Here is a 27,744-nt window from a genome sequence, read left to right on the forward strand (position 1 = left end):
TCTCGATGTGAGATGGGGACACAGCCTTTGGCTGGACCCTGCTTCTGGCCTGTAGGGGAAGAGGAGAGAGGGCTCTGGGGATGAAGGGCGGCCGACCCCAACCCTGGCCTCACTGGGCCCTTGTGTGGGTGGTGACATGGGAGTGGTACCACATCTGTCCCAGCCCAAGCCCTGAGCCGCCTGCGGGCGTCTAGCCTGCCCTCAGGGGTGTGAGCAGGCCCTTCATGTGACCGGAGCCTGCGGTCCCACAGATCACGCTGACCACCATTGGCTACGGGGACAAGTACCCACAGACCTGGAACGGCAGGCTCCTGGCGGCAACCTTCACCCTCATCGGTGTCTCCTTCTTCGCGCTTCCTGCAGTAAGTCCAGCTGCCCTGCCTGCCTTGGAGGGGGACGAGGTCTTGTAGGCTCCCCAGGTAACCACAGGCCCCTGGGCACAGTTCCCTGGGTGGGACCTGGGGCAGGAGCGGCTCCCAGCAGGTCCACAGCCCCCAGGAGCTGGAGGTGGCAGCTCAGGGTCAGAGGCCTTGTTCCCCGAGGACTGGAGTGGGGGGTTCCCCAGCCCTAGCAGGAGCATGCCCAGGGCTGTGGCTGTAGCTTCAGGGGCTCTGTTAGTCACTGGTGGCCCCTCTTAGTCTGAGTGGGGCCCAGCAGGACGTCCTTGTGACCAGGGGCAGGGCGGCTGGTGACACAGCTCCCTCGTGGGTCTCCACGCAGTGAGGCCCACCCAGTTCAGAGGAAGGTGGAGGGGCCCTGCCAACCTTTGTTGCCCCAGGGCAGGGCAGGGCAGCTGGTGCACGGTGAGAGGCTGGCCCCGGTGGTTCCTTCACTGTGTGCCCTTCAAGATGGGTATGCAGACTCTTCCGGGTGGAAGGGAAGGAGAGGCCACCCTGAGTTCAGTGTGGGCCCTGCCATGTCTCCTGCAAGCCAGTGGGTTCTTTCCTCTTGGTGCTGATGGATTGTGGGGACGCGGGTCCCCGGATGCAGTCTGACCCTGATGAAGGTGGGGGAGGTATGGATCAGTGGAGACGGGTCTGACCCTGATGAAGGTGGGAGACATGGGTTCCCGGGGCGTGGTCTGACCCTGATGAATTGGGGTGTGGGGGTCCCTGGGATGTGGCCTGACCCTGACAAATTGCAGGGCATCTTGGGGTCTGGCTTTGCCCTGAAGGTTCAGGAGCAGCACCGGCAGAAGCACTTTGAGAAGAGGCGGAACCCGGCTGCAGGCTTGATCCAGGTGAGTCCCCTGGGGACCAGCGCAGCCCTCGTCCTGGTCCCACCTTGTCCAGGAGTAGAGGCCGCCAGGGCCTTGGCATTGCCCTATCTGCGGATGGGGCCACAGCCCTCACCCTCTGCGGGAATGTGTGGAAGGAGCCAGGATGCGAGTGTGTGTGTTGAGAAATGGCTCCGACCCCTGAGGCTGCACAGGGTGGTTTGTGTGAAGATGCTGCTGGGGTGGCCCTTGCGTTGTGTGGGCGCTGGGGCCCAGCCATCAGGTCCTCTCCACCGCACCCTGGGAGGCGAGTGCACCCATTCGGAAGCTGCAGGGCTGAGGCTCCCAGAGCCCACATGCTGCAGAGTCAGTGCCTGACCCCGTCTGCCCCCTGATGCTGGCTGTAGGCCCCGATGATGCCTGCCCGGACCCCACCCAGCCCCGTCCCACCATTTGGGGGTAGGTAGGGTGCAGTGACCACTCTGGCATCCACAAGTAATTCCTGAGCCACCTTGAAAATATGGACAGACAATGGCTGGGCACAGTGGCTCACGCCTGTAATCCCAGCACTTTGGGAGGCCGAGGTGGTAAGATCACGAGATCAGGAAATCAAGACCATCCTGGCCAACATGGTGAACCCCGTCTCTCCTAAAAATACAAAAATTAGCCGGGTGTGGTGGCGTGCACCTGTAGTCCCAGCTACTCAGGAGGCTGAAGCAGGAGAATCGCTTGAACCAGGGAGGCGGAGGTTGCAGTGAGCGGAGATCACGCCACAGTACTCCAACTGGCAACAGAGTGAGACTCCATCTCAAAAAAATAAAAAATAATAAAAAAAGAAAATATGGACAGACAGCAGGACCCCCTTGGGACCAGCCATTCTTACAGTTCCTCCCCAAAGTCTTCCATCCACTGGACCCTCAGAACTGACCAGGTCCCTGCCAGCTGGATGTGGCTATAGGCTATCTCCTGTCTCAGACAGCAGATCTTGAGATGGAGATAAGCCTGGGTTACACCAGGTGGGCCCTAAATGCAATGACATGCATCCTTATAAGAAGGAGATTTGACACAGAGGAGGGGAAAGCAGTGTGACCAGACGCAGAGACTGGAGACATGGCCACAAGCCATGGAGTGTCGGTGGCAACAGCAGGGGATGTGCCTCTCGTGGTCTTGGAGAAATTCTGGGCCCAGCCCACCTTAAGGTGTGTATTTATCTTCCACTATAAAAACTACAAACAGCCATTTATTTTCATGCAAAAGATTATAAAGAAGAACAAAAATGCCCCCAACTCTCACTCCACTATTGATGGTTTAAAAAATGACCACGTACATGTGGTGAAAAGGTTAAAACAGTGCCAGAAAAGGCAGCACCTGAGCACCCAGGGTCCCGTGCGCCCTGCTCCCCTCGAAGGTCACTCTTAACAGCAGCTGGTGCACATTTCCAGAGCACCGTTGGGCCTCTCCACAGGCACACCTCAGAGGTCCTGCAGCCATGGTTCCAGACCACTGCAATAGAGATAACGGCAATAAAGTGAGTCACACGAATTTCGTGGTTTCCCAGTGCATGTGGAAGTTATGTTTACAGGCCGGGTACCGTGGCTCCCACCTGTCATCCCAGCACTTTGGGAGGCCGAGGTGGGCAGATCTCTTGAGGTCAGGAGTTCGAGACCAGCCTGGCCAACATGGTGAAACCCCATCTCTACTAAAAATATAAAAAAATTAGCCAGGCATGGTGGCTCATGCCTGTAATCCCAGCTACTGAGGAGGCTGAGGCAGCAGAATTGCTTGAACCCGGGAGACGGAGGTTGCAGTGAGCCAAGATCGTGCCATTGCACTCCAGCCTGGGCAACAGCGTGAGACTCCGTCTCAAAAAAAAAGTTATGTTTACACCATGCTGTAGCCTGAGTGTGCAGTAGCATTATGTCTAAAAACCAGTAAAACACTGCACGTACCTTCACTTACAAATACTTAATTGCTAAAATATATTAACAATCACCTGAGCCTTCCGCGAGTTGTAATCTTTGTGCCAGCAGAGGGTCTCACCTCGATGCCGGCGGCCACTGCTGATGAGGTGGGGCTGCTGAAGGCTGGGGTGGTTGTGGCGATTTCTTAAAATAAGGCAAGAATGAGGTTTGCCACATCGATTCACTCTTCCTTTCACGAAAGATTTCTCTGTGGCATGCGATGCTGTTGGATAGCATTTTACCCACAGTGGAACTGCTTTCAGCCTCGCAGTCAGTCCTCCCAGACACTGCCACTGCTTTACCAACTAAGTTTATTTAATGTTCTGAATCCTTCTTGTCATTTCAACACTGTTCACAGCATCTTCACCTGGAGTAGATTCTGTCGACAAAAAAAAAAAAAAAAAAAAAAAAAAAACCAGAAAAAATATCTCCAAATGTGTCCAATGTGTTTGGGAATTAGAAGAAAGGATTATAACCAGAGATGAACCACTGTGGCCGGAGGGTGGGGAGCTCTCATCCAGAGATGAACCAGTGTGGCAGGCTGCCCGTGTGCCGGAGGGGGAGGGGCAGGGAAGCTCTCCCGGGCTGAGAAGTTCACATAAGCTGCTTGGAAACAGAGTTCACTGGCTCTGGAGGCTGAAAACCAGAGTTGGCGTCCGTTCACTGGTGGAGATGCCGCTGCTGGGCCAGCGTTCCTCCTACAGCATCTCGTCTGGATTGCTGCAGTCCTGACAAGGAATTCCTTGTGGGGTGCGCCGCCATACCTGGCTAATTTTTTTTTTTTTTTTTTTAAAGGAGAGGCAGCGTTTTGCCATGTTTCCCAGGCTGGTCTTGAACTCCTGGGCTCAGACAATCCACCTGCCTCAGCCTCCAAGGTGCGGCGAGCCTCGGCGCCTGGCCAGGGTGGCTGACGTGTTAACCAATGGGAAACCAAGCGTAGGATGTGTGGAAACTGGGCCCCCTGCTGGGAGGAATGTAACGATGCGGCCACCCGGGAAAGCAGTTTATTTCTCAGAAAGTTCGGAAACGTGGGGTTACCCCGTAGCCCAGCCGTTCTACAGACCTTCAACCAACACGTGCACACAAATGTCACAGCAGCACCACTCATAGGAACCAAAAAGTGGACACAGCTGAAATGTCTATTAATGGATGAACGGAATATGATTTATCCATATGATCCTCCCATGAGGAGGAGCGGGCGCTGCCCCTTGCTACGACGAGGATGGGCCCTGGGGATGTCACGCTCAGCGGAGGGAGCCGGACAGGGAAGGCCGTGCAGCTTGCGATGTCCTTGGCAGGAAACGCCCGGGGCGGGGAAGTCCGTGGAGCCCCGTACACCCTGGCGGTGGCCAGGGCCTGGGGGACCAGGGAACCAGGAGTGCCTGCTGGACGTGGGGGGTAGTAGGGGGTTTCTTTGGGGGCGACGAAGAAGTGTGGAGTTAGATAGGGGCAGTGGTCACGCAGCACTGCGTGTGCAGGTGCCACTGAAGCGCACACTTTAAAATGGCTAAAATGGTGAACTTTAGGATATGTCTATTTCAGCACCGCAAAACAAAACAAAACAAAGGCATAGAGAATGGAAATCCAGCCAGGCAAGGTTCAGTCTAACCCACAGGCTCATGCCCCGAGCCAGGCTGAGTCCCCGCCCTGGGAGGATGGAGGTTGGGGTCCCTGGCCCTACCCATACCCCCAGTGCCTCAGGTTGCCCAGGGCCCAACAGGGAGGGCAGGAAGGTTAACACCCAGGACAGGTGATAACCGCCAGGGGCCAGGCGAGAGTCATGGAAAGGAAAGAACGCAGCCTCCCTGCGAACTATCTGAGGGCCCCGAGTCAAGCCCTGACCGCTCCCCTCCTTCAGGCCCCACCGTCTGACACGCGGTCTTGCCTGTCTGTCCGGCAGGGGGTAAACTGAGGCTGTGGGGCTGATGCAGCACTGGGGCCCAGCCTGCTGGCCCAGAGTCCTGAGTGCCGGGCTGACAGCATGGGTGTCCCAGGTCCTCTCTGCCCCATTCCCTCCATGCCTGGCCCTCCTGGGCGCACCCCTCACCACCTGCCCCTTGACAACCGCCTCGTCTCTCCCTCCGCAGTCGGCCTGGAGATTCTACGCCACCAACCTCTCGCGCACAGACCTGCACTCCACGTGGCAGTACTACGAGCGCACGGTCACCGTGCCCATGTACAGGTACCGCCGCCAGGCACCTGCCACCACGCATCTGTTTCGTTTTTGTTTTCCATTTGTTCTTAAACCCCACTTTTTGTTGTTCATTATTTTGATTGATTTTTTTTCTTTAAAATGTATGTATTTTTCACAAAGGAGTTCTGTGTGTGGTTTATTTCAAGGCGTTGATTCTGCCCTTTGTGTTAGAGCTGCGGCTTTCTTTTCACTTTCATTTCCTCCCCCGTTGCTTTATCGTCCTGGCCATGGGTCATGCTGTGTTGTGTGCGTTGCAAGGACGCTCCCCAGGAAGCTTGACAGCTCTCCCCGGGCTGCTCTGGACCAGCAGCTCGAGGTGCCCAGGCTTCATGAGTGGAACCAGCACTGTGACCCCATCCCCCAGCAAGGACCTAGGGCTCCTGCGTGGGGGGCAGGAAAGTAACCCCGGCTCACAGTGAGGCTTTCGGACCAGGAGACTCAAATTATCCTGGGGGTCCCAGGTGTCCCCCAACAGGACAGAGCACACAGACAACCTTGGAGCCCCTCGGGCAGCAGAGAAGGGGGCCTAAAAAGTGCCAGTCGAGGCAGTGCCAGCAGGTCCTGTGAGCCTGTGTGGTCGGAGGGCAGCTTTCCCGTGTTTGTTTGTTTTACAAAAGGGCAGGTGGCAGCCAGTTGGGATTTTCGGTGCCTAGCTCTTGCTTAAATTAAGGTCTGAGATGAGGGGTTCCGAGGGCCTTTCTCCTGGTCCACGTGGGCCTGACCCCTCCAGTCCGTCTATGTGGGCACCACCCTGCCCGCGCGCCCGCCCTCTGCTCTGACGTGGGGAACTGAGCCCGGGGACTTCCCAGCTCAGGCGCCCTCCTCACCTGCTGCTAGGGGGTTTCTGTTCCCTGGAGCCTTCCCTGTGGGTGGGGCCTTCCCTGTGGGTGGGGCCTTCCCTGTGGGTGGGGCCTTCCCTGTGGGTGGGGCCTTCCCTGTGGGTGGAGCCTTCCCTGAGGGTGGGGCCTTCCCTGTGGGTGGGGCCTTCCCTGAGGGTGGGGCCTTCCCTGTGGGTGGAGCCTTCCCTGAGGGTGGGGCCTTCCCTGTGGGTGGAGCCTTCCCAGAGGGTGGGGCCTCCCTTCCCTGAGGGTGGAGCCTTCCCTGTGGGTGGAGCCTTCCTTCCTTGTGGGTGGGGCCTTCCTTCCCTGAGGGTGGAGCCTTCCCTGAGAGTGGGGTCTTCCCAGAGGGTGGAGCCTTCCTTCCTTGGGGGTGGGGCCTTCCCTGAAGGTGGAGCCTTCCTGAGGGTGGGGCCTTCCCTGAGGGTGGAGCCTTCCCTGTGGGTGGGGCCTTCCCTGTGGGTGGGAACTTCCCTGAGGGTGGAGCCTTCCCTGAGGGTGGGGCCTTCCCTGTGGGTGGAGCCTTCCCTGTGGGTGGGAACTTCCCTGAGGGTGGAGCTTTCCCTGTGGGTAGAGCCTTCCCTGAGGGTGGAGTCCTCCCTGTGTGTGGAGTCTTCCCTGAGCCTGGAGCCTTCCCTGAGGGTGGAGCCTTCCTTCCCTGAGGGTGGAGCTTTCCCTGTGAGTGGGGCCTTCCCTGTAGGTGGGAACTTCCCTGAGCCTGGAGCCTTCCCTGTGGGTGGGGTCTTCCTTCCCTGTGGGTGGGGTCTTCCTTCCCTGTGGGTGGGGTCTTCCTTCCCTGTGGGTGGGGCCTTCCCTGAGGGTGGAGCTTTCCCTGTGGGTGGAGACTTACCTGAGAGCAGAGCCTTCCCTGAGGGTGGGGCAGGTGCACAGTGTGGATGGGACTTCTAGGCTGGGGTGGGGCCCAGGATTCTTCTTGAGGATCCTGAGTTGGCAAGGGTGGACAGACCCATGGCCATCCTCAGCTGCTACCTGCCTTTTCAGGGTGTCACTTGGGAGGAGGGTGCCAGAGCCCTTGGTGGTCCTTGATGTTTGCAGTTGCCCTCCGGGGTCTGCCCCGACCCCTCCCTCAGCACCATCCCCCCTGCACCTCCTGGAAGCCTGACCTTAGGAGTCTGGCCCTGCCCGTCTTTCCTAGGAATGTTGGCCATGCCCCTGTTTCTGCAAAGCGGCCTCTCTCAGCCCAGGGCGGGGACAGAAGCAGCCCTTGTGCTAATTTTCTTTGTTCTATTGTTTCCCCTACTTTCCTCGACTATTTGTTTCATTTTCTTTTTCTTATCCCGTTCTTTTTGAAATTTTCCGTTCTTTTCCCTTTGTGTGTGTGGAAACACTTGAAAGTTCGCAAACTCAAACCTACGGGGCCTCCAGGTAGGAAATGCATGGACAGAAGCCCTGTGTGTGTGTGTGGTTCTCATTCTGTGTCTGGAACTGTGACCAGGCAAGCCCCCGGAGCCCCACAGCCCACCCAGTCTGTAGAGTGACCACTGTCCCCGCCCACCGAGCATCCCTGCACCCCTGCCCTGCGTGGCCCCATGCTGGGCGGCCCGATCACCCTGGGCCCTCCCCTGCCTGGAGCCCACATGCCAACCCTGCCCTCCCTGGAGCCCATGTGTCAACCCTGCCCTCCCCAGGCCCATCCACCCTTCTCACCATGTCCCTGCCCCCAGCCGCTGCTTCCTGTTGCCGGCCTGCCTGTGTCCCCTGTGGTCTTGTCCTGTCCTGCTTCCGGCCTGGCTCCCCTCGTGCCTCCATCCCCACCCCACGGGCCCCATCTGTGAGCAGAGCAGGAATGGTGGATGGGGGGCTTCCCCCACCCTGGCACTGGGCACCCATCTGGGGCCAAAGGTGCTCCCAGGCCAGGACCCCCAGGCCGGCCATGGTCCTTGTCCCACCGTGGCTCACGGGGTGGCCTCTGCGGGCAGCTCACCTCAGGGGTCTGCTTCAGGGTCTTCTGCCCTGGACTCAAGTTTCTCCTGAGTCTTGCCCTGGTGTCACAGGGGAACCCCAAGGCTCTGGGCCGTCCCACCCCTGTGCGTTCCCCACTGCTGAGAGCGGGAAACAGGGCTGTTTGTTCAAACTGGAGGGCAGTGAGCCGCTATGGGAAGCCTCACCCCCATACAGCACGAAGGGCCCTCCCTGTCGGGTGGGCAAGCTTGTGCTCTGTGACGGCACCGCCCTGCAGAGCCTGGGGCCAGCCGCTCCCCACATGGACTGGGAGGGCTTCCTGCACAGAAGCCCTTGATGACTCCTCCAGGGGCCAGTCACCCATCCTGGAGGAGAGACCTGGCCACCCTTCCTGGGAACTGTTAGAATGTTGACCCTCCATTCCCAGAAGGGAAGTGGGTGCGATGCTGGGCAGTGGTGGGTCCCCGGCACCTCTGCCCCCGACATGCTCAGCCATAAGACATCTCCAATGTCTGCAGAGGCCCTGACGCCCCTGGGGCCAGGTGGCTGGCGCTGAAGCCGGCTGCCCCCTCCCCAGCCTCTGCTCTCTCCCAGGGCCGCCCCCTCCCCTTGTTGCGCCCTCGTCCCACAGCCCTGTCCTGCCCTGGCCATGCTGCCCACCTGTCTGCCCTGGCGCTGCTGCTTTGTGTGTTCGAGGCATGGCCTCCTGTGTGGCTCTGAGGGCTGACGTGTGTGTCTCTCATCTGGGCCTGTGTGCGTGTGGGTCCCGCCAAGGAGAGGTGGGGAGCCACCTGTGGCCCCCGGACAGACTCCAGCCAACCTGGGCTCTGCTGCGCCCACAACACCAGCTCACCAGTCGCCTGGGTTCCTGCTCTGATCTGGACAGCGGACTGCCCTCTGGAGGGAGGGGGCTCACAGGAGCCCCACTCCTGCCAGCATTTTGGGGGGCACCTCTGGGGCTGCAGAGGGAACAAAGAGGCCGTGGACGGGATGGCGGGGCCTAGGAGCAGAGGCTGAGGAGGCGGAGGGGTGGGTCAGGGAGCCGGGTGGGGCAGAGGCTCCCGAGGAGGGCATCTTTTTCTGAGGCTAGCTGGAATACTCTGAGGGCACGGGCGGTGAGGAGCAGGCGGAGTGAGGTGGGGGGGAGTGGTGGGGGGGTGAAGAGGGGGACGTCCTACCCAGACATGGGGAGGCGCCTGCACGCTCACCTGGGGGGCTTCAGGGGACCCGGACCTGGTCCTGCTGGTGGCTGTGGGCGGCAGGGCAGGAAGATGGGGGTGGGTATGACCAGGACTGGGAAGGGGGCTTGGAGCAGAGCTGGGCATCTGGGCCTGATGAGCCTGGGCTCATCCTATAGACTCCAGAATAAGATTCCCTTTGCCAAGCAAAATCCTTTTCTGTATCCCCACCTCCCAACTCCTCCAGCTTTGGCAGAGAAAGTGGCTGTGTAGAGAGAGGCCGGTGCCCTAAATATATTCGGGTGCTGTCCTTCTGGGATGTTCAGGGATTAGAAGGGGGGCAGGGAGTAGGGCCTCCCCCGACCTGCGCGCCCTCCTCCACCTGCTCCAGGCTGCAGGGTTGGGGCTGCATGGGTGGCCTGTTCCCTCCTCCCTCCTCTCTGCTGTCCCTGCTGGTTGACAAGGCCCCAGGCACAGCCAGAGAACGAAGGTGGCTCCTGGGACTGCCCAGGAGAGGTGGGCCTGAGCCCAGGACCCAGTGGGCAGCTGCCTGAAAGCCTGACCACATCACACGCTGCCGGGTGTCTGGCACCGCAGGCGTCGGCCGGTGGAGCTGTGCAAGCTGAGGGAGGTGTCCCAGGACTCGGGCGGGTGAGACGCTCACTCCCCTCTCCTCTCCCCCAGACTCATCCCCCCGTTGAATCAGCTGGAGCTGCTGAGGAACCTCAAGAGTAAATCTGGACTTGCTTTCAGGTCAGCCAGGGAGCTCCCGGTGGGGCGGGTGGGCGTTTCAGTCCTCTGGGGGCCCCGGCTGCCCACAGAAGACTCGCCCCGGACAGTGCCCCGGGGCCTCCAGGGAGCTGGGATGCACAGGGACGCTGGACTTGGTGATGGTGGTGCTTTCTCTTTCCGTGTCTGCTGACCTGGTCTGGACTTCCATCCCCAGACGGGCAGCTGGTCTGGGGGACGGGCAGAGAGGGAGGGGCAAAGGTTGACGTGGGACCCAGGTGTGTGGGTCGTATGACACGAAGTGTCCCGGCCCTGCGGACCCCCGGCCCTGCATCCTCCCGAGGGCCTGGTGGTGACTCAGGCACCGGCGGCACCTGCTGCCTCTCCTTCCGGCCCAAAGCCCACGGCTGTCAGAGTGCCGGGCGCCGAGGTAGGTTGCAGAAGGGCCTGCTGAGCGGGAGACGTGGACCACGCATTCACCTGCCAGGCCTGCCCAGGCCCAGGGCCGTGCTCATGCAGTTCTGTGTCGGAAAGCCCTTGGTGGGGCAGGAGCTTCTGGTGGGTTGGATGCTGGTCTCTGCCTCCTGGAGACACCTTTCTGTCCTGGAACCTGTCAGGACAATCTCAGATCATCCTGGATTTTCGGGGCGGGCCGAGTCCAGCGATCAGTGTTCTTACAAGGAGAGGGAGATGGGGAAACACATGGAGGAGACAGCCAACTAGGATGGAGAGGGACTAAAGTGATGTGGCCACCAGCCGAGGGCTGCCTGGAGCCACAGAAGCTGGAAGAGGCAGAAAGGAGCGTTCCCCGGAGCTGCTGGAGGGAGCAGGCCCTGCCCGCCTGCCCGTCCGCCCGCCCGCCCGCCCGCCGCTTGGTTTTGGACTCTGGCCTCTGGGACGGTGAAAGAACAAAAGTCTGTTGTACACTCCGGCGGCACTTAGTTACAGGAGCTGTAGCACGTGAATCCAGACTTTAATCCCGGGAGCCGCGTGCTGCTGTGCTAAACACCTACAAGTGTGGGCGCGACTTCAGAACTGCGTGATGCGGGGGCTTGTTTCCTGGAATCACAGGTCCACGCGTGGAGGATTTCAGCCCCAGCATGCTTCACACCCAGAGTCACACACACCTGATTTAAATGATTCTGATGACTTTATTATTTTATTTATTATTTTTGTTTGAGATGGAGTCTCGCTCTGTCACCCAGGCTGGAGGGCAGTGGTGCGATCTCGGCTCACTGCAACCTCTGCCTCCCGGGTTCAAGCGATTCTCCTGCCTCAGCCTCCTGAGTAGCTGGGATTACAGATACCTGCTACCACGCCCGGCTAATTTTTGTTATTTTTGGTGGAGACGGGGTTTCACCATGTTGGTTGGCCAGGCCGGTCTCAAGTTCCTGACCTCAAGGGCTCTGCCTGTCTCGGCCTCCCAAAGTGCTGGGATTAAAGGCGGGAGCCACCGTGCCCGGCCTCTGATGACTTTAGATGATGAAATTTGGGACTTTTTGAACTGATGGGATTTAGATGAGATTTTGGACATATTTTGAGGTGCAGGCTGGAAGAAACTGAGGTGTCCTGAAGAGATGGTGGGGCTCAGGAGGAAGTGGGGATGCAGCTATTGGAAGCTGGAGGGAAGGCTGTCCTTGTGTTGTTGGTGGCAGAGAATCCGCCAGGCTGTGCACTGCTGTCGGGCAGAGGCAGAATTTTTAAGTGATGAACTGGGATATTGAGCCAAGAAGATTTCCAAGCAAAGTGTGGAAGGTGCAGCCTAATTTGTTTCTGCTGCTCATAGTAAAGTGAGAGAGGAAAGAGGGAGATTTGGAATGGCACCTGGCCGATCCGCCAAAAGACTATAAAAAAGAAAAAAACGAAGAAGAAGAAAGCATTCAGGGCAGAACTGCTGTAAGAAACCAGAACGTGAAGGTTTGGGAGGTGCTCAGCCTGTCCAGCTTGCAAAGGGTCTTAAATTAGGAGATTCACTGTTGGCAAAGCCTGGTTTGGCGAGAAGCCCACAGGTGTGGCCAGACAGCCTCATAAGGTGCCAGGTGTGCGGCCGCAGCCTCCAGCGTCTCTACAGAGGCGTGAAGATGGAGCTATCCGGGAAGGACGTGCAGGGCGGCCTCTTGTCTAACGGCATCGCGCCCTGTGACATATTCAGGAGGCCCTGGAGGTTTTGGGGAGTTTCATACTAGCATAAACTAGATGGGCAGAGACAGCGTCAGACGAAGGTAAGAAGGCATCGAACTTCCGGGAGTCTGCAGGCAGGAAACAGGCCGGTGGCGTCCTCAGCTGTGAACACAAGCTGCCCTTCAGGAAACGGAGAGCGACGCCGAGGCTCCCGCAGAGGCCGGTGGGGCCGAGAGCCCCCAAGGAGCGTCCCCAGAGCTGTGCCACGTGGAGTTTGCCCACTGTGGTGGCCGGTGGCCCCTCTGTCATTCTCCCTTTCTGAGTGGGAAGGGCGGTCCTGCCGTTGATGTGTTTTTTTTTTTTTTGAGACAGAGTCTCGCTCTATCGCCCAGGCTGGAGTGCAGTGGCCGGATCTCAGCTCACTGCAAGCTCTGCCTCTCGGGCTCACGCCATTCTCCTGCCTCAGCCTCCCAAGTAGCTGGGACTACAGGCGCCGCCACCTCGCCCGGCTAGTTTTTTGTATTTTTTAGTAGAGATGAGGTTTCACCGTGTTAGCCAGGATGGTCTCAATCTCCCCACCTCGTGATCCGCCCGTCTCGGCCTCCCAAAGTGCTGGGATTACAGGCGTGAGCCACCGCGCCCGGCCTCTGCCGTTGATGTTTTAAGCAGATGACTTGTTTTGTAGATTCACAGGTGCGTGCACGGAGGACTTTAGCCCCAGGTTGGTGCACACCCACAGTCTCACACACACCTGATTTAAGTGATTGCCATGACTTTAGATGATGGGATTTGGGACTTTTTGAATGGATGGGATTTCTTTTTCTGTTTTTTTTTTCTCCGAGACGGAGTCTCCCTGTGTCACTCAGGCTGGAGTGCAATGGCACGATCACGGCTCACTGCAACTTCTGCCTCCTGGGTTCAAGTGATTCTCCTCCCTCAACCTCCCGAGTCCCTGGGATTACAGACGCCCGCCACCACACCCAGCTAAGTTTTGTATTTTTAGTAGAGATGGGGTTTCACCATATTGGTCAGGCTGGTCTCGAACTCCTGACCTCAGGCGATCTGCCTGTCTCGGCCTCCCAAAGTGCTGGGATTGCAGGCGTGAGCCACCACGCCCGGCCAACAAATGGGAGTTCGATGAGGTTTTGGACACAGATTCCGTGCTGCAGAGGGTGGAGACTTTGGGGGATCTTGGGAGGGGTGAGTGTATTCTGGACATAAGACGGCCATGAATTTTGGGGGGTTGGGGGACTGCAGTGGGTTGAATGCTGGTCTCCAAAATGTCCCAGAATGTGCAAATGTGACCTTATTTGGGAAGAGGGTCCTTGCAGCTATAACTGAGTTTGGGATCTTGAGATGAGATCACCCTGGATCATCCCAATGGGCCCTATCCCGGTGACAGCTGTCCTTACAGAGGTAGAGGAGGGGAAGACACAGAGACATGGAGAGTGCCATGGAGAGTCAGAGGCAGAGACGGAGTGGTGCAGCCACAAGCCAAGGACACCTGGGCCACCGGGAGCTGCAGGAGGCGATGAGGGACCCTCCCCGAGAGCACGGAGGCGATGAGGGACCCTCCCCGAGAGCACGGCAACACGGTCCCTGCCACATGAAGTATTTGGAAGTGCACCAAAGAACCTGCTTGTAACACGGCGTACCAGCCGGGGCACCAGCCCAGGTGTTTGGACGAGATCGCTGGGGCCTCCCCATGGATGAGCCGAATCACAATCCACCGATCTCTACTCGATCTGCAATGCCTTTACCAGCAGAAACAGCCCCAAGTGAGACGCCGGAAGGCCCAGACAGCTTTGCCTGCAGGGCGAGGCCGGGACAGTTGGTTGGTGGCACAAACCCTGGGCTCACTGACTGTGGCGCAATGGAGCCACCCCGGAGAGTCGTGCGGAAGAGAATCATTCCATTGGGATAAGCGTGGGAAAAAGAGTCGGAGCAGCTCAGTCTGTCTCGAAAATTGATTGTAAACTAAACTCCCTTGCGGAGCTTTCTTCAGCAAACATGTACTTTTTGGAACTTTATTAATATTGGTGTGGTTCTGGTTAAAATGAGTGTCCGTGAATGTGGGGGGTAGTGACCCCCAGGTCAGAAGAGCAGAAGCCCCCGGCGGAGTCCCTCTTTCCTCTCAGAGCTGCCGCCATGGGCCCTGGGGTGCCCGTTCCTGGGGCCGTGGGCTCTCTGGGGTGGGTGAGCCAGCTCCACCCCTGCCCAGCCTTCTCTGAGACCCCCTCCCCTGCAGCCCCTGGCCCATGGGACTGTGGGGGGCTGGGCTGGTTAGGGGACCCTCAAGGGTGCTGAGCGGGCGGCCACTAACTCTCTATTGCTTCTGTTTGAAGGAAGGAGCCCCCGCCGGAGCCGTCTCCAAGGTCAGTGCCCCTCGCCGCTGCCCTGGTGTCTGCCGTGTACACAACCGTCTGGTCTCTCTCCCACACGTTGGCACAACCTGTTGTGGAGACGTGAGGGCCTCGTGTGTGCTTCCGTGTGTGACCGTGTGACTGTGTCCAGACCCCCGCCTGGCGGTGATGTGGGCCCTTAAATCACTTTTCCTGCTCACCCCTCCCCAGTGATTCGGTTTTACTTTGCAGCACTGTGGATCCGGGCAGCTGGGTGGCTTCTCGGGGGGATCCCCCACCCCGCCCACAAGTCTGGCCCCAGGGCTCTCGGAGGCAGGGGTTTCTGTTAGCGCACTCCCTCCAGCCGCAGGCACACAGCCTAAGCTCACAGCTGGCCTGAGTCGGGCCGGCCGGAGTGGAAGCTCCGAGTGGGCCTCTGGCCTTCCCTCCCGCTGTTCTGGGTCGGGAGTATCTGGAGCACATGGCACAGACCAGGGGCCCCCTGTCCTCCGGGGAGGGTGGGACATCCTCTCTGCCTCGCGCCCCTGGGTGGAGATTCTGGCCAGCCTCCTCTCCCTGTTTGCCAAGGTCAAGGTGAGCCAAGGGTGCAGGTGCTCAGCCTGGTTCCCTCTCCCGGGCCCCTGAGGTTCTGCGGGTCAGGCAGATTGGAGACAGGACTCGTGTAAGGGGTGAAGGATGGAGACAGAGAAAATCAAGATCATTTCACAAGTGAATTCTATGTCTGCCAAGCCCCAGCCCCCCATGCGTCACCCTGAGGAGGTCCCAGGCTTCTCTCAGCCCCATCCACATGTTGCAGAGTAAATCTGGCCCCTCGGACCTGGAGTCCGAGATGGATGCCTGGCTGCTTCACGCCCGTGCCCTCCTGGACAGGGTGACAGCTGGCGAGACACTGGGGGGCTTGGGTGTGGGGAGATGGAGTGGGGCTGAGTTCCGTTTTTCCAGCCACCCCACATCCCACAGAAGGGGGGTCACGGTCAGTGCCTTGAGCTGGAAAGATGGGCAATGCTTCCGGCCCAAACCAACCAAGAGAACCACTAGGGGCCCGTTCGTCCTCTCAGAGGCTAAGAAAACGGACGAGGGCCCAGAAAGAGTTGGATGGGCAGCACGGCCTCTGCTGGTGCCCCCCCACTGCTGCCACTGCCGGGGCCGCGTCGTTCTCCTGTCACTGCCTCCCCCGCCCCTGCTGTTGGCCCTGAGGCTGGGAGTGGTTGTGGGGATGGACACCGTGCCCCCCACAATGGGCACCCTCGCCTGTGATTTGGGCGGAACCTCGGTGCTGTCCCAGGTGGACGAGAGGCTTCCGCGCAGCCGGGCCCCATGCCCTTGCTGAGAGCGACGCCGGAAATGCCCCGTGCCTCAGGGCCCTCGTGCTCGACGCCCCCCGCCCGGCCGCTCCACGTTCTCGTCTCAGCCTCTCTCTTTCTCTCTCTCCCTCCCGCCCTCCACCCCACCCATCTGGACACCCGCTGCCCCCAAGCGCTTTAATCCCTGTTACTGCCCTTCTTGGGCCCCTCTCTCGTCTGCCCTCTTTGGGGATGAGGTGCTGGCCCTGAAAGCGAACTCCAGGTGAGGACACGCGGGAGCCTCCGGGCTCTCCGGTAAGCTCTGTGGCTCCCCACCCCTCCCCCGTCTCTTCCCCATGTGTCCGGGGGTCCTTGCCTGCCTGTGCCTCCCATGCCCTCCCCCATGGGCGAGCGCCCACCTGCCCCGGCCCTCCTCCTGGGACGCCTGTGGTGAGGGACGTGGGGCTGCTGGGTCTGGGGCTTCCGGAAGGTGCCTGGGGTGCAGTGGGAGGGAGGAGCGGTCTCTGCCCTTGAAGGCCCTCCCTGCCCGTCCTGGGGTGCTCACCTGTCAGGTAATGGGGTGGCGTCTCTGTTCCCTGGCCTGGGGCCGCCGCAGCCTGTCCAGTGCAGGGCTGTGCTTAGGAAGTTGTTCCGCAATCATTACCTGCCACGTCCCTGGGCTGCTGGGTGAGGGGCCTGCTCTGTGAAGCCTGAGGGAGAGCTCGGCTCCTGGTGCCCCTCTGCTGCCCGACCTGGGCTCTGTGAGTCCGGTGGGACCCGTGCCTCTGCCTGCCCTTTGGAGGTGGAGCCCGCACCCCACATGGCAGGACCCCGCTGGTGTCAGCTGGTCTTGGCAGGTGGATGGTGTGGACACAGGGACCCTCACTCACTGCTGAGACCCTCACCCCCATCCTAGCACGGAACACAGGCATGTGGTGGCAAGCGACCCGGCTGGCGGGGGCTCGGTTCCCGTAGGGACCACTGGGGCTGTGCTGGAGTCAGAGGAGGCGTCTGCGTTGGGGTTGGGTGGGGAGCCAGGCAGGCTGGGGCTTGGGCTGCCCGGGGCAGGGGTCCCAGGGGGGTCTCTGTGGCAAGGTGGGGGGCTCAGGCTGTGCTGCCCCAGGGGGGTCCTGGGGGGTCTCTGTGGCCACGGCGGCTCTGACTTGTGCTGTCTTGTCGCATCCTGCATCTCACTGCCTCCTGCCCCCGTGCTTGGAGGAGCCCCCAACAGCAGCTGCCCCCTCGTGCCTGTGTGGGCCCCCTCGTGCCTGTGTGGGCCCCCTCGTGCCTGTGTGGGCCCCCTCGTGCCTGTGTGGGCCCTCTCGTGCCTGTGTGGGCTCCCTCATGCCTGTGGGCTCCTCCTCCTCTTCTCAAGCACAAGTGTCCGCGTGTTTTTGGTGCCTGTCTGTCCTGTCGGGTCTTGGTCAGCATCTGTGGGTCTCGGGCTCGCCTGCCTGTCCGGCCTCGGGTCACGGCGCCTTCTCACACAGTGTGCAGCTCCCTGTGGCTGATGGGGCAGGTAGGAAGCCCAGTGCCAGCTGCAGACCCCAGGGTGAGGTGCAGCTGCATGGGCCCCCCACAAAACTTTGGGGGTCTTGGGGGGCTGTGGCTGCAGCACCTCCCCACCAGCTCTCCCTGGCTCTCAGACCACGTTGCCCCATTCAGGAGCTGCCAGCCACGGGTGGCTGTTAAAATAATGTGCATTAAAATGGGCACGATTAGAGATTCACTCTCGAGTCTCAGGTGCCTGGTGGCGACAGCCAGGGCTTCAGTGTGGCGACAGGACGATTCCATCGCAGAATTGGGTGGCAGGGGCAGCCCGGGAGGGGCCTCTTGGTCAAGGCGATCGTGATGGGGTCAAAACAGGAGACCTTGGGAGGTTTGGGGAAGTGGGACTCTGCCTCCTTCATGCTCCTTCCCCGGGGTGGCGAAGGTCTCCTGGGGCCCTCCAGGCAGGGGCTCTGTGCTTGGGCCTGGGCACCCTGGTGGCGCTGGTGGGAGTCTGAGGTCTTTGCCTTCCAGGAAGGCTTGGGTGTCATCGTGGCTTCGGTGGCCACAGTGGAGAGACTCTGTGAGCAGCCAGAACGTCGGGCCCCGTCCCGCCCTCGCGTTCGTGGTTAACCAGCAAACAGAGTCCGGCCTTTTGCTATATCCCTTAGTGCCTGGGGACCCCAAAGCTGCTTGTGACCTAAAAAGCGGGACCGGCACGGGGGCTGGGGTGGAAGTTGGTCACCCGTCCTTGGGGTCTTGCAGGCCGGTGGGGCTCGCGGAAGGGTCCGGAGCCCTCAGCTACCCGGGTGGCCGAGTGCTGCCATGACTGGAGCTAGCCGTGTCCGTGACGCCGCGTGGAGAGCTGCCAGCGGGTTTATGCAGGGACGCTGGTGTCTAAACACGCGTGTGCAAGAAGGCAGGAGGCGGGACACTTTCTTCCCAGAGCCTGTGTGTTCTGAGTGGAAGGCCGTCGTCACGCTGGGGTTCCTGGGGCGCCTCGTTTGAGAAGTGCTGTCTCAGGAAGCAGCGGCAAAGCGGGTGGGGGTGGCTGGGGCGGGGAAAAGGAAGGGTTCTTGTCGTTCTTGGTGATTTGCTTTCATTTTCTGCTTAATCATTTGCATACTGTGATGCAGAGATAAATCGCCAGGGCTTTCGGGGAGATTCTTGGGAAAGCGTGCCAAGTTTTCTGAGCCTTTTCTAAGGAACGCCCAGCGGGGGCTGCCCCGGTGAAGGGCTTTGCACTGAGGGGATCCACCGAGCCCCGACGTGACTATCCTCAGGGGAGCCCTTGAACCCCCGGGTAGCCACGCCTGCAGCGGCAGCCACACCTCCTGAGTAACCCGAGACCCATCTCCAGCTGGGGGCCTGGCTGGCGTGGCCAAACGTCACTGATTGGTTTGCGAAGTGGGACAGCTGCACGTTTTTCTCCCTAAAATGTGCTTCCGGCCCGGCGCGGTGGCTCAAGCCTGTAATCCCAGCACTTTGGGAGGCTGAGATGGGCGGATCACGAGGTCAGGAGATCGAGACCATCCTGGCTAACACGGTGAAACCCCGTCTCTACTAAAAAATACAAAAAACTAGCCGGGCAAGGTGGCAGGTGCCTGTAGTCCCAGCTACTCGGGAGGCTGAGGCAGGAGAATGGCGTGAACCCGGGAAGCGGAGCTTGCAGTGAGCTGAGATCCGGCCACTGCACTCCAGCCTGGGCGACAGAGCCAGACTCCGTCTCAAAAAAAAAAAAAAAAAAAAAATGTGCTTCCCACCCACACCCTTTCCTGGGATCACGTCCATCCCGAGCGGGGCTTCTGCAGCGTCTGAGGCCACGTGTATTATTGTTTTGTGGCATGAACACTGCAAAAAATAATACATCTTTTAAGACATGAACCCAAACTGTGGCTTTGGAAGGAAAAGGTATTTTTGGAGGAAAAAAAATCCACAAAAACCAGGGATTTTTTTTTCCTTCAGAAGTAGGGAAGTGTTTTCTTCTCCAGACGGTGGAGACGATGGTGCACCTTCCTCGCTGACCTTGCTTGGGCGCAAGCTCTGCTGCTGGGGACTGCACACAACACCCTGGGTGGTGGCGGTGCCTCAGTTTCCCTGCTCCCGGCCGTGTGCTGTTGCCGGCGCCCAGGACTAACTGTGCTCTCCTCATTTCCAGTAAAGGCAGCCCGTGCAGAGGGCCCCTGTGTGGATGCTGCCCCGGACGCTCTAGGTACCGCGGAACGCGCCGCACGGACTGACCGCTGCTGCACGGCTCCTCTGCCCCTCCCTGCTTACTAGAGGTTCTGGAGGAGCCAGGGGGAGGCTGGCGCCCCAACCCCAATTCTGACCCACCGCCCTCGCGGTGCGGGCTCAGCTCCTTCTATTCCAGCCGACAGCTGCCTGCAGGGCGGAGCTGGGCGAAGGTGGTTCTTCTTGCTCCCCACGCCTGGCGATGTCCTGCACGCAGCTGGAGGGGCCAGCCAGGGGCTCTGAACCCAGCAAGGCGTCCGTGCCTCCTGGGGTCCCCGACTGCTCTTCAGGGAGCGTTCCCCTGGGGCTGTCACTCTAGCACCTCTGCTGCACACCTGAGGACGACTGAGCCTTCCTGGCTGCCTCGCCCGCGGGAGGCAGCTCCGTCTGCGTGTGCCGGGCTCCTCAGGGTCCTGATGCATCAGAAGCCCCAGAAAGCCAGAGGCCCGCGGCTCCCTCTCCCAACAACAGGCCTGGTTTAGGGCAGGTGGAAACAGGACGGGGGAGGAGCCGCCCCCTTTGCACCGTGGGCTCCTGGCCTGCACTGTGACCCGCACCTCCCCTGTCCCTGCGTCCCCTGTCTGCTGTGGGGTGTGTGCAGGCCTGCACTGGGGGCCCCTCCCTCCTGGCCAGCACAGCCCAGCAAGGTGGAGGCGGCTGTGTCGTGCTCACGTGGGGCCTCCTTGGCGCGTGCATGCCGCCCGTGGTGCTGGCCTCGGAGGGTTGGTGGGGCTGCATGCTGCCTACCTGTATCCGCGCATGCTCCAGACCCTGCTCCACGGGGGACCCGCAGCCCCCACCTCCCCCGGCCACCCTCTCCCTGCGACTTTGCTCTGCTGCTTGTGTGCTTTGGAGTCGGTGCTTGCGGGCAGACTGTTGGCAGCCTCAGAGAGGGAGACGGGCATGTGGGCTGCCCGGGGCACGGCCTGCTGGGGTTCTAGCAGGATGTTCTGCCTGTCCAGAGCTTCTGTCCAGAGCTTCCGTCCAGGGTGCTTCTGGCCGCATGCTGGTCCCTCAGGGCAGGGGCTGAGGTCAGGCTGCTTGGGGACCAGAGGGTTTGGAAGTGGGGGTGGGAGCCCAGGCCAGAGACGACCCGTGGCAGGTCCTGTCCTGCTGCAAGCAGCCCCCACAGGAAGCCCCTTCATCCTCACACTCCCTGGGCATCATTGGTCCAGACACCAGCTGGGCGGGGCTCTGGATGCTCCTCAGCCTCCTGTTTCCTGCAGGCACCGCACATCTGAATTTCCCCACGGGGAGGGAGGGTGGCAGGCAGGGTGGGGGTGGCACTCCTAGGTGCTTCTTGAGCCTGCCCCAGCCCCGTAAGCGCCAAGCGTAGGTGCCACGGACGCCCCTCGCACGCAGAGGGCAGCTCTGGCCGAGGGCTCCTCCCACGCGGGCGTCGGCAGCTTTTTGCGTGTGCTTGTTCCTGGCTTGTGCGCCGAGGGAGGCTCCCGTGAGGCCATGTGCGCTCCTGGCAGCTCAGGCTGGCGGGGTCGGGTGGCTGCAGCATGGAGCCTCACCGGCTGTGCTTGGAGGGTGCAGAGTTTGGGTCATGGTGGAGGTCCAGGGGAGGGAAAGACACGTCCAGGCCCCACCAGCCTCCTCTCCCTGGCAGAGCCTCCCTCACAGATCTGAGGTGGGAGCGGAGCCCGAGACCCGGGACGGCAGGGCCGTGCGGAGGCCAGGGCAGGCTCCTTCCCGCCGGCTCCGTCTTGGGGCAGTGCACGTGGGCTGCGTCCCGGTGGCCCTTGGGACTGTGCTGGCATCGGGTCCAGCAGGGCATGCCTGCCGCTTGTGGGACTGCGGCTCCTCGTGGTGTCGGGGAGGGGGAGTTCCCCACTGGAAAATGGGAAGCAGACGTCACTGGGGCCGGGTCTTCTCTCCTGGGGCCTGCGGAATCCACACCACTCCTTTCCTGCAACTCCCTGCGGACTACGGGGCCTGACCCTTCCTGGCCGGCACGTCTGTGTGGCGGCCTGGGTGTTTGACCCGTTTGTCTCCGAAGCCGCAGGAAGGAATCTGATGCCAATTCCTCAAGCTGTGCCTTTCCCACTGCAAGCCCTCAGCACTGGGCTCTGCCCAGAGACCAGCCAGGGGCAGCCCCGAAGCTGCCGTTGGGCCGACCGGCTCTGCCCTCCACCCGGTGCTTTGCCAGCTGCCATGAGAAAGGAGGTGGCTGCTTCTCTCTCTCTCTGGCGACTGGACCTGCCTGGGGTGGAGAGGTGGAGAGAGGAATTGAGTCTTCCAGTGACTCCCACTTGTCCTAAGGCCTGAGCGGGGCCAGGAGGGCCTGTTCCTACCTCTGGAATGGCTCATGCAGTGGAGGAAGAGAAAACATTCCAGACCAGAGTCCCACGGAACCCAGGTGCTCCCCGGCCCTGGTCCGGTGCTCCCCGGCCACCTGTGCTTTTGTTGTTGGGACAGGGACCAGAGGCTGTCGGGACAGAGGCCCCCATGGCACCAGGACTCTGAGCACCCCTGGCCCCTACGGGCACAGCGTGTTGGCCTCAGGCAGTGCAGGGCTGTGGACTCAGGGCTGGGGTCCTGAGCGAGCCTGTACCATCGGCTCCTGATGCCCCCAAGCACGCGCCACCTCGGGGGGTCTCAGCCACTCCGTCTCTGCTTCCCTGAGCGGGCACCACACCCGGGGGCTTCCGTCTCTGCTTCTCCAAGCGGGCACCACACCGGGGGCTTCTTTCTTTCTCTCAGAGACCCGAGTGGGCACAGATGGTCTGGGCGGTCACCTGCTGCCCGGGGGATGGGGTGGGGAGGAGCAGCCAAGCCACCCGCGTGTCCAGGCCGGGCAGATGGGCGCGGTGGGTCTCGTGTCTGTGGCTGGTTATCTCTGTGCCGTCTGGTGGCGTGTCTTTCTGGCTGTGGGTCCGGGGTTGGGGCTGATGGTGGCTGCTGACCGGGACCTCAGTCCCTCGCTGTTGGCTGTGGAGCTGCCGTGGGATCAGTGAGCCCTTGAGGCACTGGGCTTCCTCTCTGAAGTGTGTCAGGGATCTGCTGGGCCTCCCCACCCGAGGGCTGGTCTCAGGCCCCCGGAACGGTACTCTGGGCCCTGCCCAGAGCCGCCCTGAGAAGTTCCGTGGCTGCTAAGCATGGCTGGGCACGAGCGGGTCCCCAGTTCACGAGAGCCCCACTGTCCTCAAGGGAGCCAGAGGACTCTGATGCTTTCCAGACCTCAGGAGGCCGCATCTGCCGGGTGCATCCCAACCACAGTGACCCCTCCCCTCCCCTCACTGTCGCCCGGAGGACGCTGGAGCTGAAGAACTTGGGTGCAAACCTGTCGCCACGGTCACCAAAAAACTCAGGAGCAAGGCAGGCCCAAGGACCCCCGAGAATATGGAGCTGGAGATCCAGCCAGACACAGCTGCAAATCCTGCTTCACGCCTCGCAGGCCGAGGGGGTGGGCCACAGCACTGCAGCTTCCGAGGCTGCCTCCCCCTGCCCTGGGGCAGGACTTGGACAGTGAGGCTTGTTGCTTGAGGCCCGGCTGGCGGAGGAGCCCCGTTATCCATTCCTTCCTTCCAGAAGCCTGAAGGAGCAGTTCTCTGACGACGCACCTGGTGGGAGGGAAGCCCGACAGGGGAGGCCTGAGCCCTCCCGAAGCCCGTCCCACCAGGCAGTCCCCCGGGTTGGGTGGAAAGGCTGGAGTGTGGCGGAAGAGTCCGCCGCAGACTCGGCCCCCAACGTCCTTTTGTCCCCCGGCCCCTTGACTCTGGGGCAGAAGGAGAGGGACAGGCGGTGGGCGGGCAGGAGGGAGGCTGCTTCCTGGGAGCAGTTACGGGTGTGAAAAGGCCACAGGGGAAACCACGGGTGGGGCCAGGGCAGACAGAGGTGCCCGAAGGAGAGCCGCAGCCCTGGTGTTTGGGACGCCCATTGCCCTGCGTGTCACTGGGTGAGGGGCTGGCGGGACAGCGTGAAGAAGGCACTGGCACCTCACGGTGGTAGCGGAAAGTGATTTAAGAGTCCACAGACATCAACTCCCCCGACACGGCCGAGCTCTGGCCACGCCTGGGCCAGCCGGGGGAGCTTGCCGCCCACCCAGCCTCCCCTCCCTCCCTCCTCCCGCCCGGTGCTGGGTCCCCGTGGCCTCCCCTCCCTCCCTCCTCCCGCCCGGTGCTCAGTCCCCGTGGCATCTGCTCTGAGCCACCTGTGTGGCTGGCTGTTCTTCAGACCTGTGTCTCCCTGCAGCGCGTGGGTGGCGTTGGCCGTGAGCAGACATTCCAGAGTGACTTCTCTCGCTGTTTTTCTGTCTGTCTGTCTGTCTGTCTGTCGGTTCCCATGGGAGCAGCCAGAAGGTCAGTTTGAAAGATCGTGTCTTCTCCAGCCCCCGAGGCGTAGCTGCCAAGGGGAAGGGGTCCCCGCAGGCCCAGACTGTGCGGCGGTCGCCCAGTGCCGACCAGAGCCTCGAGGACAGCCCCAGCAAGGTGCCCAAGAGCTGGAGCTTCGGGGACCGCAGCCGGGCGCGCCAGGCTTTCCGCATCAAGGGCGCCGCGTCACGGCAGAACTCCGAAGGTGGGTCTGGCCGCGCCGCCCTCTCCGGGGATGGAGGTGGTGCCCGAGCCACTGGGACACCCGGTGGCATCACAGCCTCTTGTGCTTGCTCTTGGAGTGGGAACCCCCATCCTTTCTAAAATTGAGTTACACTCATGCAACCTAAAATTAACGATTTAAAAGTGTAGGAATTCAGTGGCATTTGGCACACTCATGGTGGCATGGTTGCCACCACCTCAGCCTAGTTCCAGAACATTCTCATCAGGAAGGAAACTGCGGCCCCATCAGTGGTCACCCCATTCCCCGCCTCAGCCCCAGCACCCACTGCTCTCGGGCCGTGTGTGTCCGCGGCTCCTGCACGCGGCCGTCGGGTCTGGCTTCCTTCACTGAGCCTCAGGTGTCAGGCCCGCACCTTCCACTGTTAACATGTGTGTGTGGATGCACCATGTTCTGTTCATCCGTTGGCTGGGGTGTCCTTTGATGCCCCACGTCGACCACTCCCTGTGGCCACAGGCTGCCGGGGAAGGTCAGCCGGATGCAGAGGGGAGGGTTTCCAGAAAAGCAGGTGCACCCATGGGGCACCCCAGGGAGCCTCAAAGGGCTCCCTGGCGCTCTGTCCAGCTGGTGTGCCCTGCAGGACCCCGGGAATGGGTCTTCCGGCCCCCTCGACCCCTCACGGCCTGTCTCCTTCCCCCCAGAAGCAAGCCTCCCTGGAGAGGACATTGTGGATGACAAGAGCTGCCCCTGCGAGTTTGTGACTGAGGACCTGACCCCGGGCCTCAAAGTCAGCATCAGAGCCGTGTGGTGAGGCCCCTGCCCAGCCGGGAGCCTGGGGGAGTGAGGAGAGGCCTCCCGCTCGGTGGTCCTGCCTCCTGCAGGTGCTCATGGGGCTGGACAGAGCCACCCAGAGACAGGGTCTACCAGGAAAAGAAAGGGCCAAGACACGGCAACCTGGCTGAATGTCCTGGAGTCCACTCTGGGACTCGGGTGGGCTTCGGGTGGGACGCTGGTTCAGCAAGAGGCCTGAGGCCTGGTGCCACCTGGCTTAGGAAGCAGCTCAGCCACTTTGTGCCTGCTGTGGCACGGAGTCCGGGGGGCATGGCCAGGCCTGCAAGCCCCACCTGTCACGGGCATAGCAGGGCCACGAACAGGCCCTTCTGTGTGTAGAGCTGGTGGGAGGCAGACAAGACGGGCAAGTCCAGCCATCTTCAGGGGCCGTGGTCTCAGAGGTGCTGGGAGGGCGACAGGCAGGCAGACGCAGGCCAGCCTGGTGCATGTGGCTGGGGTCTCTGGCCCAGGGCTCACGACCCCACCCACCCCCTGCAGTGTCATGCGGTTCCTGGTGTCCAAGCGGAAGTTCAAGGAGAGCCTGCGGCCCTACGACGTGATGGACGTCATTGAGCAGTACTCAGCCGGCCACCTGGACATGCTGTCCCGAATTAAGAGCCTGCAGTCCAGGCAAGAGCCTCGCCTGCCTGTCCAGCAGGGGACGAGAGCGGGGTGGGCTTCTGGGACAAAGCCCACTGTGGCCCACGGTGGGAGTGCAGGGGGGTGTGCGGGGGAGGCCTCCCCCCCACCCATGTCGGCCTCTGTCAGCTTCTGTTGTGTCTTCACAAAGTCGGTTTTAATATTTCTGTTGTTTCCCCCGTCTTCCCCCATCCACACTGCGGTGGAAAAGTGTGTGCACCTGCGTGTGTGGGTCCCTGAAAACGTGCGTGTGCATGTGTGTGTGTATAAGTCACGCATGCACACGTGTGCTTCCGCACAGGTGTATGTGTGTGGTGTGCACATGTGGCTCTGCTCTGCCATGTATGCACGTGTGTGGGGAGTGCATACATGTGTGTACACATGTGCGCATGTGTGTGCATGTGTGTTGGGGATGGAGTAATTCTGTTGAGACATGAAGCTGCAGGGTTCCCGTGGGCCCCGCCAGGCAGCAGTTATGCTATTTGGCACCTTTTCTTCTTCTACCTGCCCTTCTTGGTGTAGGTGTCCCCTAAGTCCACACGTATGCAGCCTCAGGCACATACAAACAGGCATATACACACGAGTGGGTGTTTATGTTGCCTGTAAGGGGGACACACGGCTGTTGGGAGTCTCTCCTGCAGTAGGGGACATGCTCCTGCCTATCAGGGTCCCCTCCCTCTCCCAGGCCCCCCAACCAAGGCTGTAGCAGTTTCCCAGCCCTGGAAGCGAGGCTGGGCCCCTGTTACGGGGAGGAGGCTGGGATGGTCAGGGACAGCCCGGGGTCACAGCCCAACTCCGGGCCTTCCAGCGGAGTGAAGCTCTCCTCTGAGGCAGTCAAGAACCCCAGCCTGGGGCTCCTGCCCAGTCCTGTTTCAGGGGGCCAGGGAAGGGGCGCCTCCAGGCCTTAGCCCACTGCTGCTGTGCAGGGGCTGCCGAGCCATCCCCTGCGCTTCGCTGGGCTCCAGCCGCGAGGCCTCTTTTCCAGCGTCGTCTCTGGAGCAGCGGCCAGCGCTGGCCTCGTGTGCGTGTGCGTGCGCGTGCGGAACGCCCTCCTGTCGACTTTTGTGCTTTGTCTCCACATCTCTCTCACTTCAGCTGTTTTTGTTCACCAGGATCTCGTCCTAAATTTTCCCTTTCCTTCCCTTCCCTTTCTCTCTGGAAAAACAAACAAACCAAACCAAACAGCCCAAGGACCCCAGGAGTCCTCGGCCGGCTCCTGACAATGCGTTTCACGTTGCCCCGCAGCGGCCTGTCTGGTACCGGCTCCCGCTGCAGGCACCTCCCCTGCACTGCACGCTCCGGGGCGCAGCACCCGGGTCTCCGCAGTGGGGCCTCCCGCCACTGCTCCCGAGTCAAACACTTTGCTTGAAACACGGGAAGGACTTGGCAAATCCAAGGTCCAGCGAGGTGGCATCCGCACCCTCTGTGGGAGAGCACCTGTTTTGATGAAGCCTCACTGTTGCTTCTGTTGGGTGTTCCTTCCGTTTCCGCCAGTTCCTGGCCAGCTCCTTCTTTCATGTGGCTTTACGATGCATTTTGCTGGTGTCTCTTTTCTTGTTTACTCTGCCAGGATAGATATGATTGTGGGCCCCCCACCCCCTTCAACTCCCCGGCACAAGAAGTACCCCACCAAAGGACCCACGGCCCCTCCGAGAGAGTCACCCCAGTACTCACCTAGGTTAGGATGCCAGCACCTCTCCGACGTGTCTGTGGAATGGCCGGCCCCTTCGCTCCAGGCCACATGACGGCAGCACCTTGTACCACCCTTTCCCCGGGCCAGAGGGGATGCTCGGGTTTTCTCTGTGCCTGAAAAGGCCACATGAGGGAGAAGGCCCTTCCTCCTCCAGGGCCCCAGGCAGGCTGTGCCCATGTCAGGACTGCCAGGGGCCCCACTGCTCCTCTCGACAAGTGCCCTGGGGAAGCCGGGGGCTCTGGACGCCCTGTGAGACTTCCCTCTGGAGTTGGGGGGCCCCCGGGCAGCACCTCCAGGATCAGATGCCATCAGACCTTCAGGGATGTCCCCCTTGCCCTGCTCCCGCCCCCTGGACAGGCCCCTCCTGGCAGAGGGCCCTCCAGCCTCCCCAGGCACTGACCTGCCCCTCAGCACCTGCCCACGGCGGGGGTGGGCTTGGCCGTGTGCACGGCCCCGTGTGGCTCTGAGCAGGTGGAGCTGCGTGTCTGTGGCTCTTCCCTCTCGTGGAAGATACAGATGGTCACAGCATCTACCCCTTAAGCCACTGGGAAGAAATG

At 61.1% G+C, this 27,744-nt stretch overlaps 2 protein-coding genes across 7 annotated transcripts in view; one reads left to right on the forward strand and one right to left on the reverse strand.

Annotated features, from left to right (window-relative positions):
- Positions 1–27,744, reverse strand: part of PPDPF (pancreatic progenitor cell differentiation and proliferation factor) — a 169,762-nt gene that overhangs the window by 90,932 nt on the left and 51,086 nt on the right. The gene's annotated exons all lie outside the window — the stretch shown is intronic.
- KCNQ2 (potassium voltage-gated channel subfamily Q member 2) overlaps positions 1–27,744 on the forward strand; it is a 68,336-nt gene that overhangs the window by 33,215 nt on the left and 7,377 nt on the right. Inside the window, exons 6-15 of one of the 6 annotated variants that reach the window (XM_050746458.1) lie at positions 252–362; positions 1,145–1,240; positions 5,265–5,359; positions 7,564–7,593; positions 9,993–10,061; positions 14,504–14,533; positions 19,451–19,504; positions 23,825–24,048; positions 24,726–24,831; positions 25,354–25,485. In XM_050746458.1, coding sequence (XP_050602415.1) covers positions 252–362; positions 1,145–1,240; positions 5,265–5,359; positions 7,564–7,593; positions 9,993–10,061; positions 14,504–14,533; positions 19,451–19,504; positions 23,825–24,048; positions 24,726–24,831; positions 25,354–25,485 — 947 coding nt within the window. Of the gene's footprint in view, positions 1–251; positions 363–1,144; positions 1,241–5,264; positions 5,360–7,563; positions 7,594–9,992; positions 10,062–14,503; positions 14,534–19,450; positions 19,505–23,824; positions 24,049–24,725; positions 24,832–25,353; positions 27,173–27,744 lie in introns of those variants that run through there. The other 5 variants (XM_050746457.1, XM_050746455.1, XM_050746460.1 and 2 more) reach the window with 5 other exon arrangements.

This window comes from Macaca thibetana, chromosome 10 (genome assembly GCF_024542745.1).
Source record: "Macaca thibetana thibetana isolate TM-01 chromosome 10, ASM2454274v1, whole genome shotgun sequence".
NCBI lineage: Eukaryota > Metazoa > Chordata > Mammalia > Primates > Cercopithecidae > Macaca > Macaca thibetana.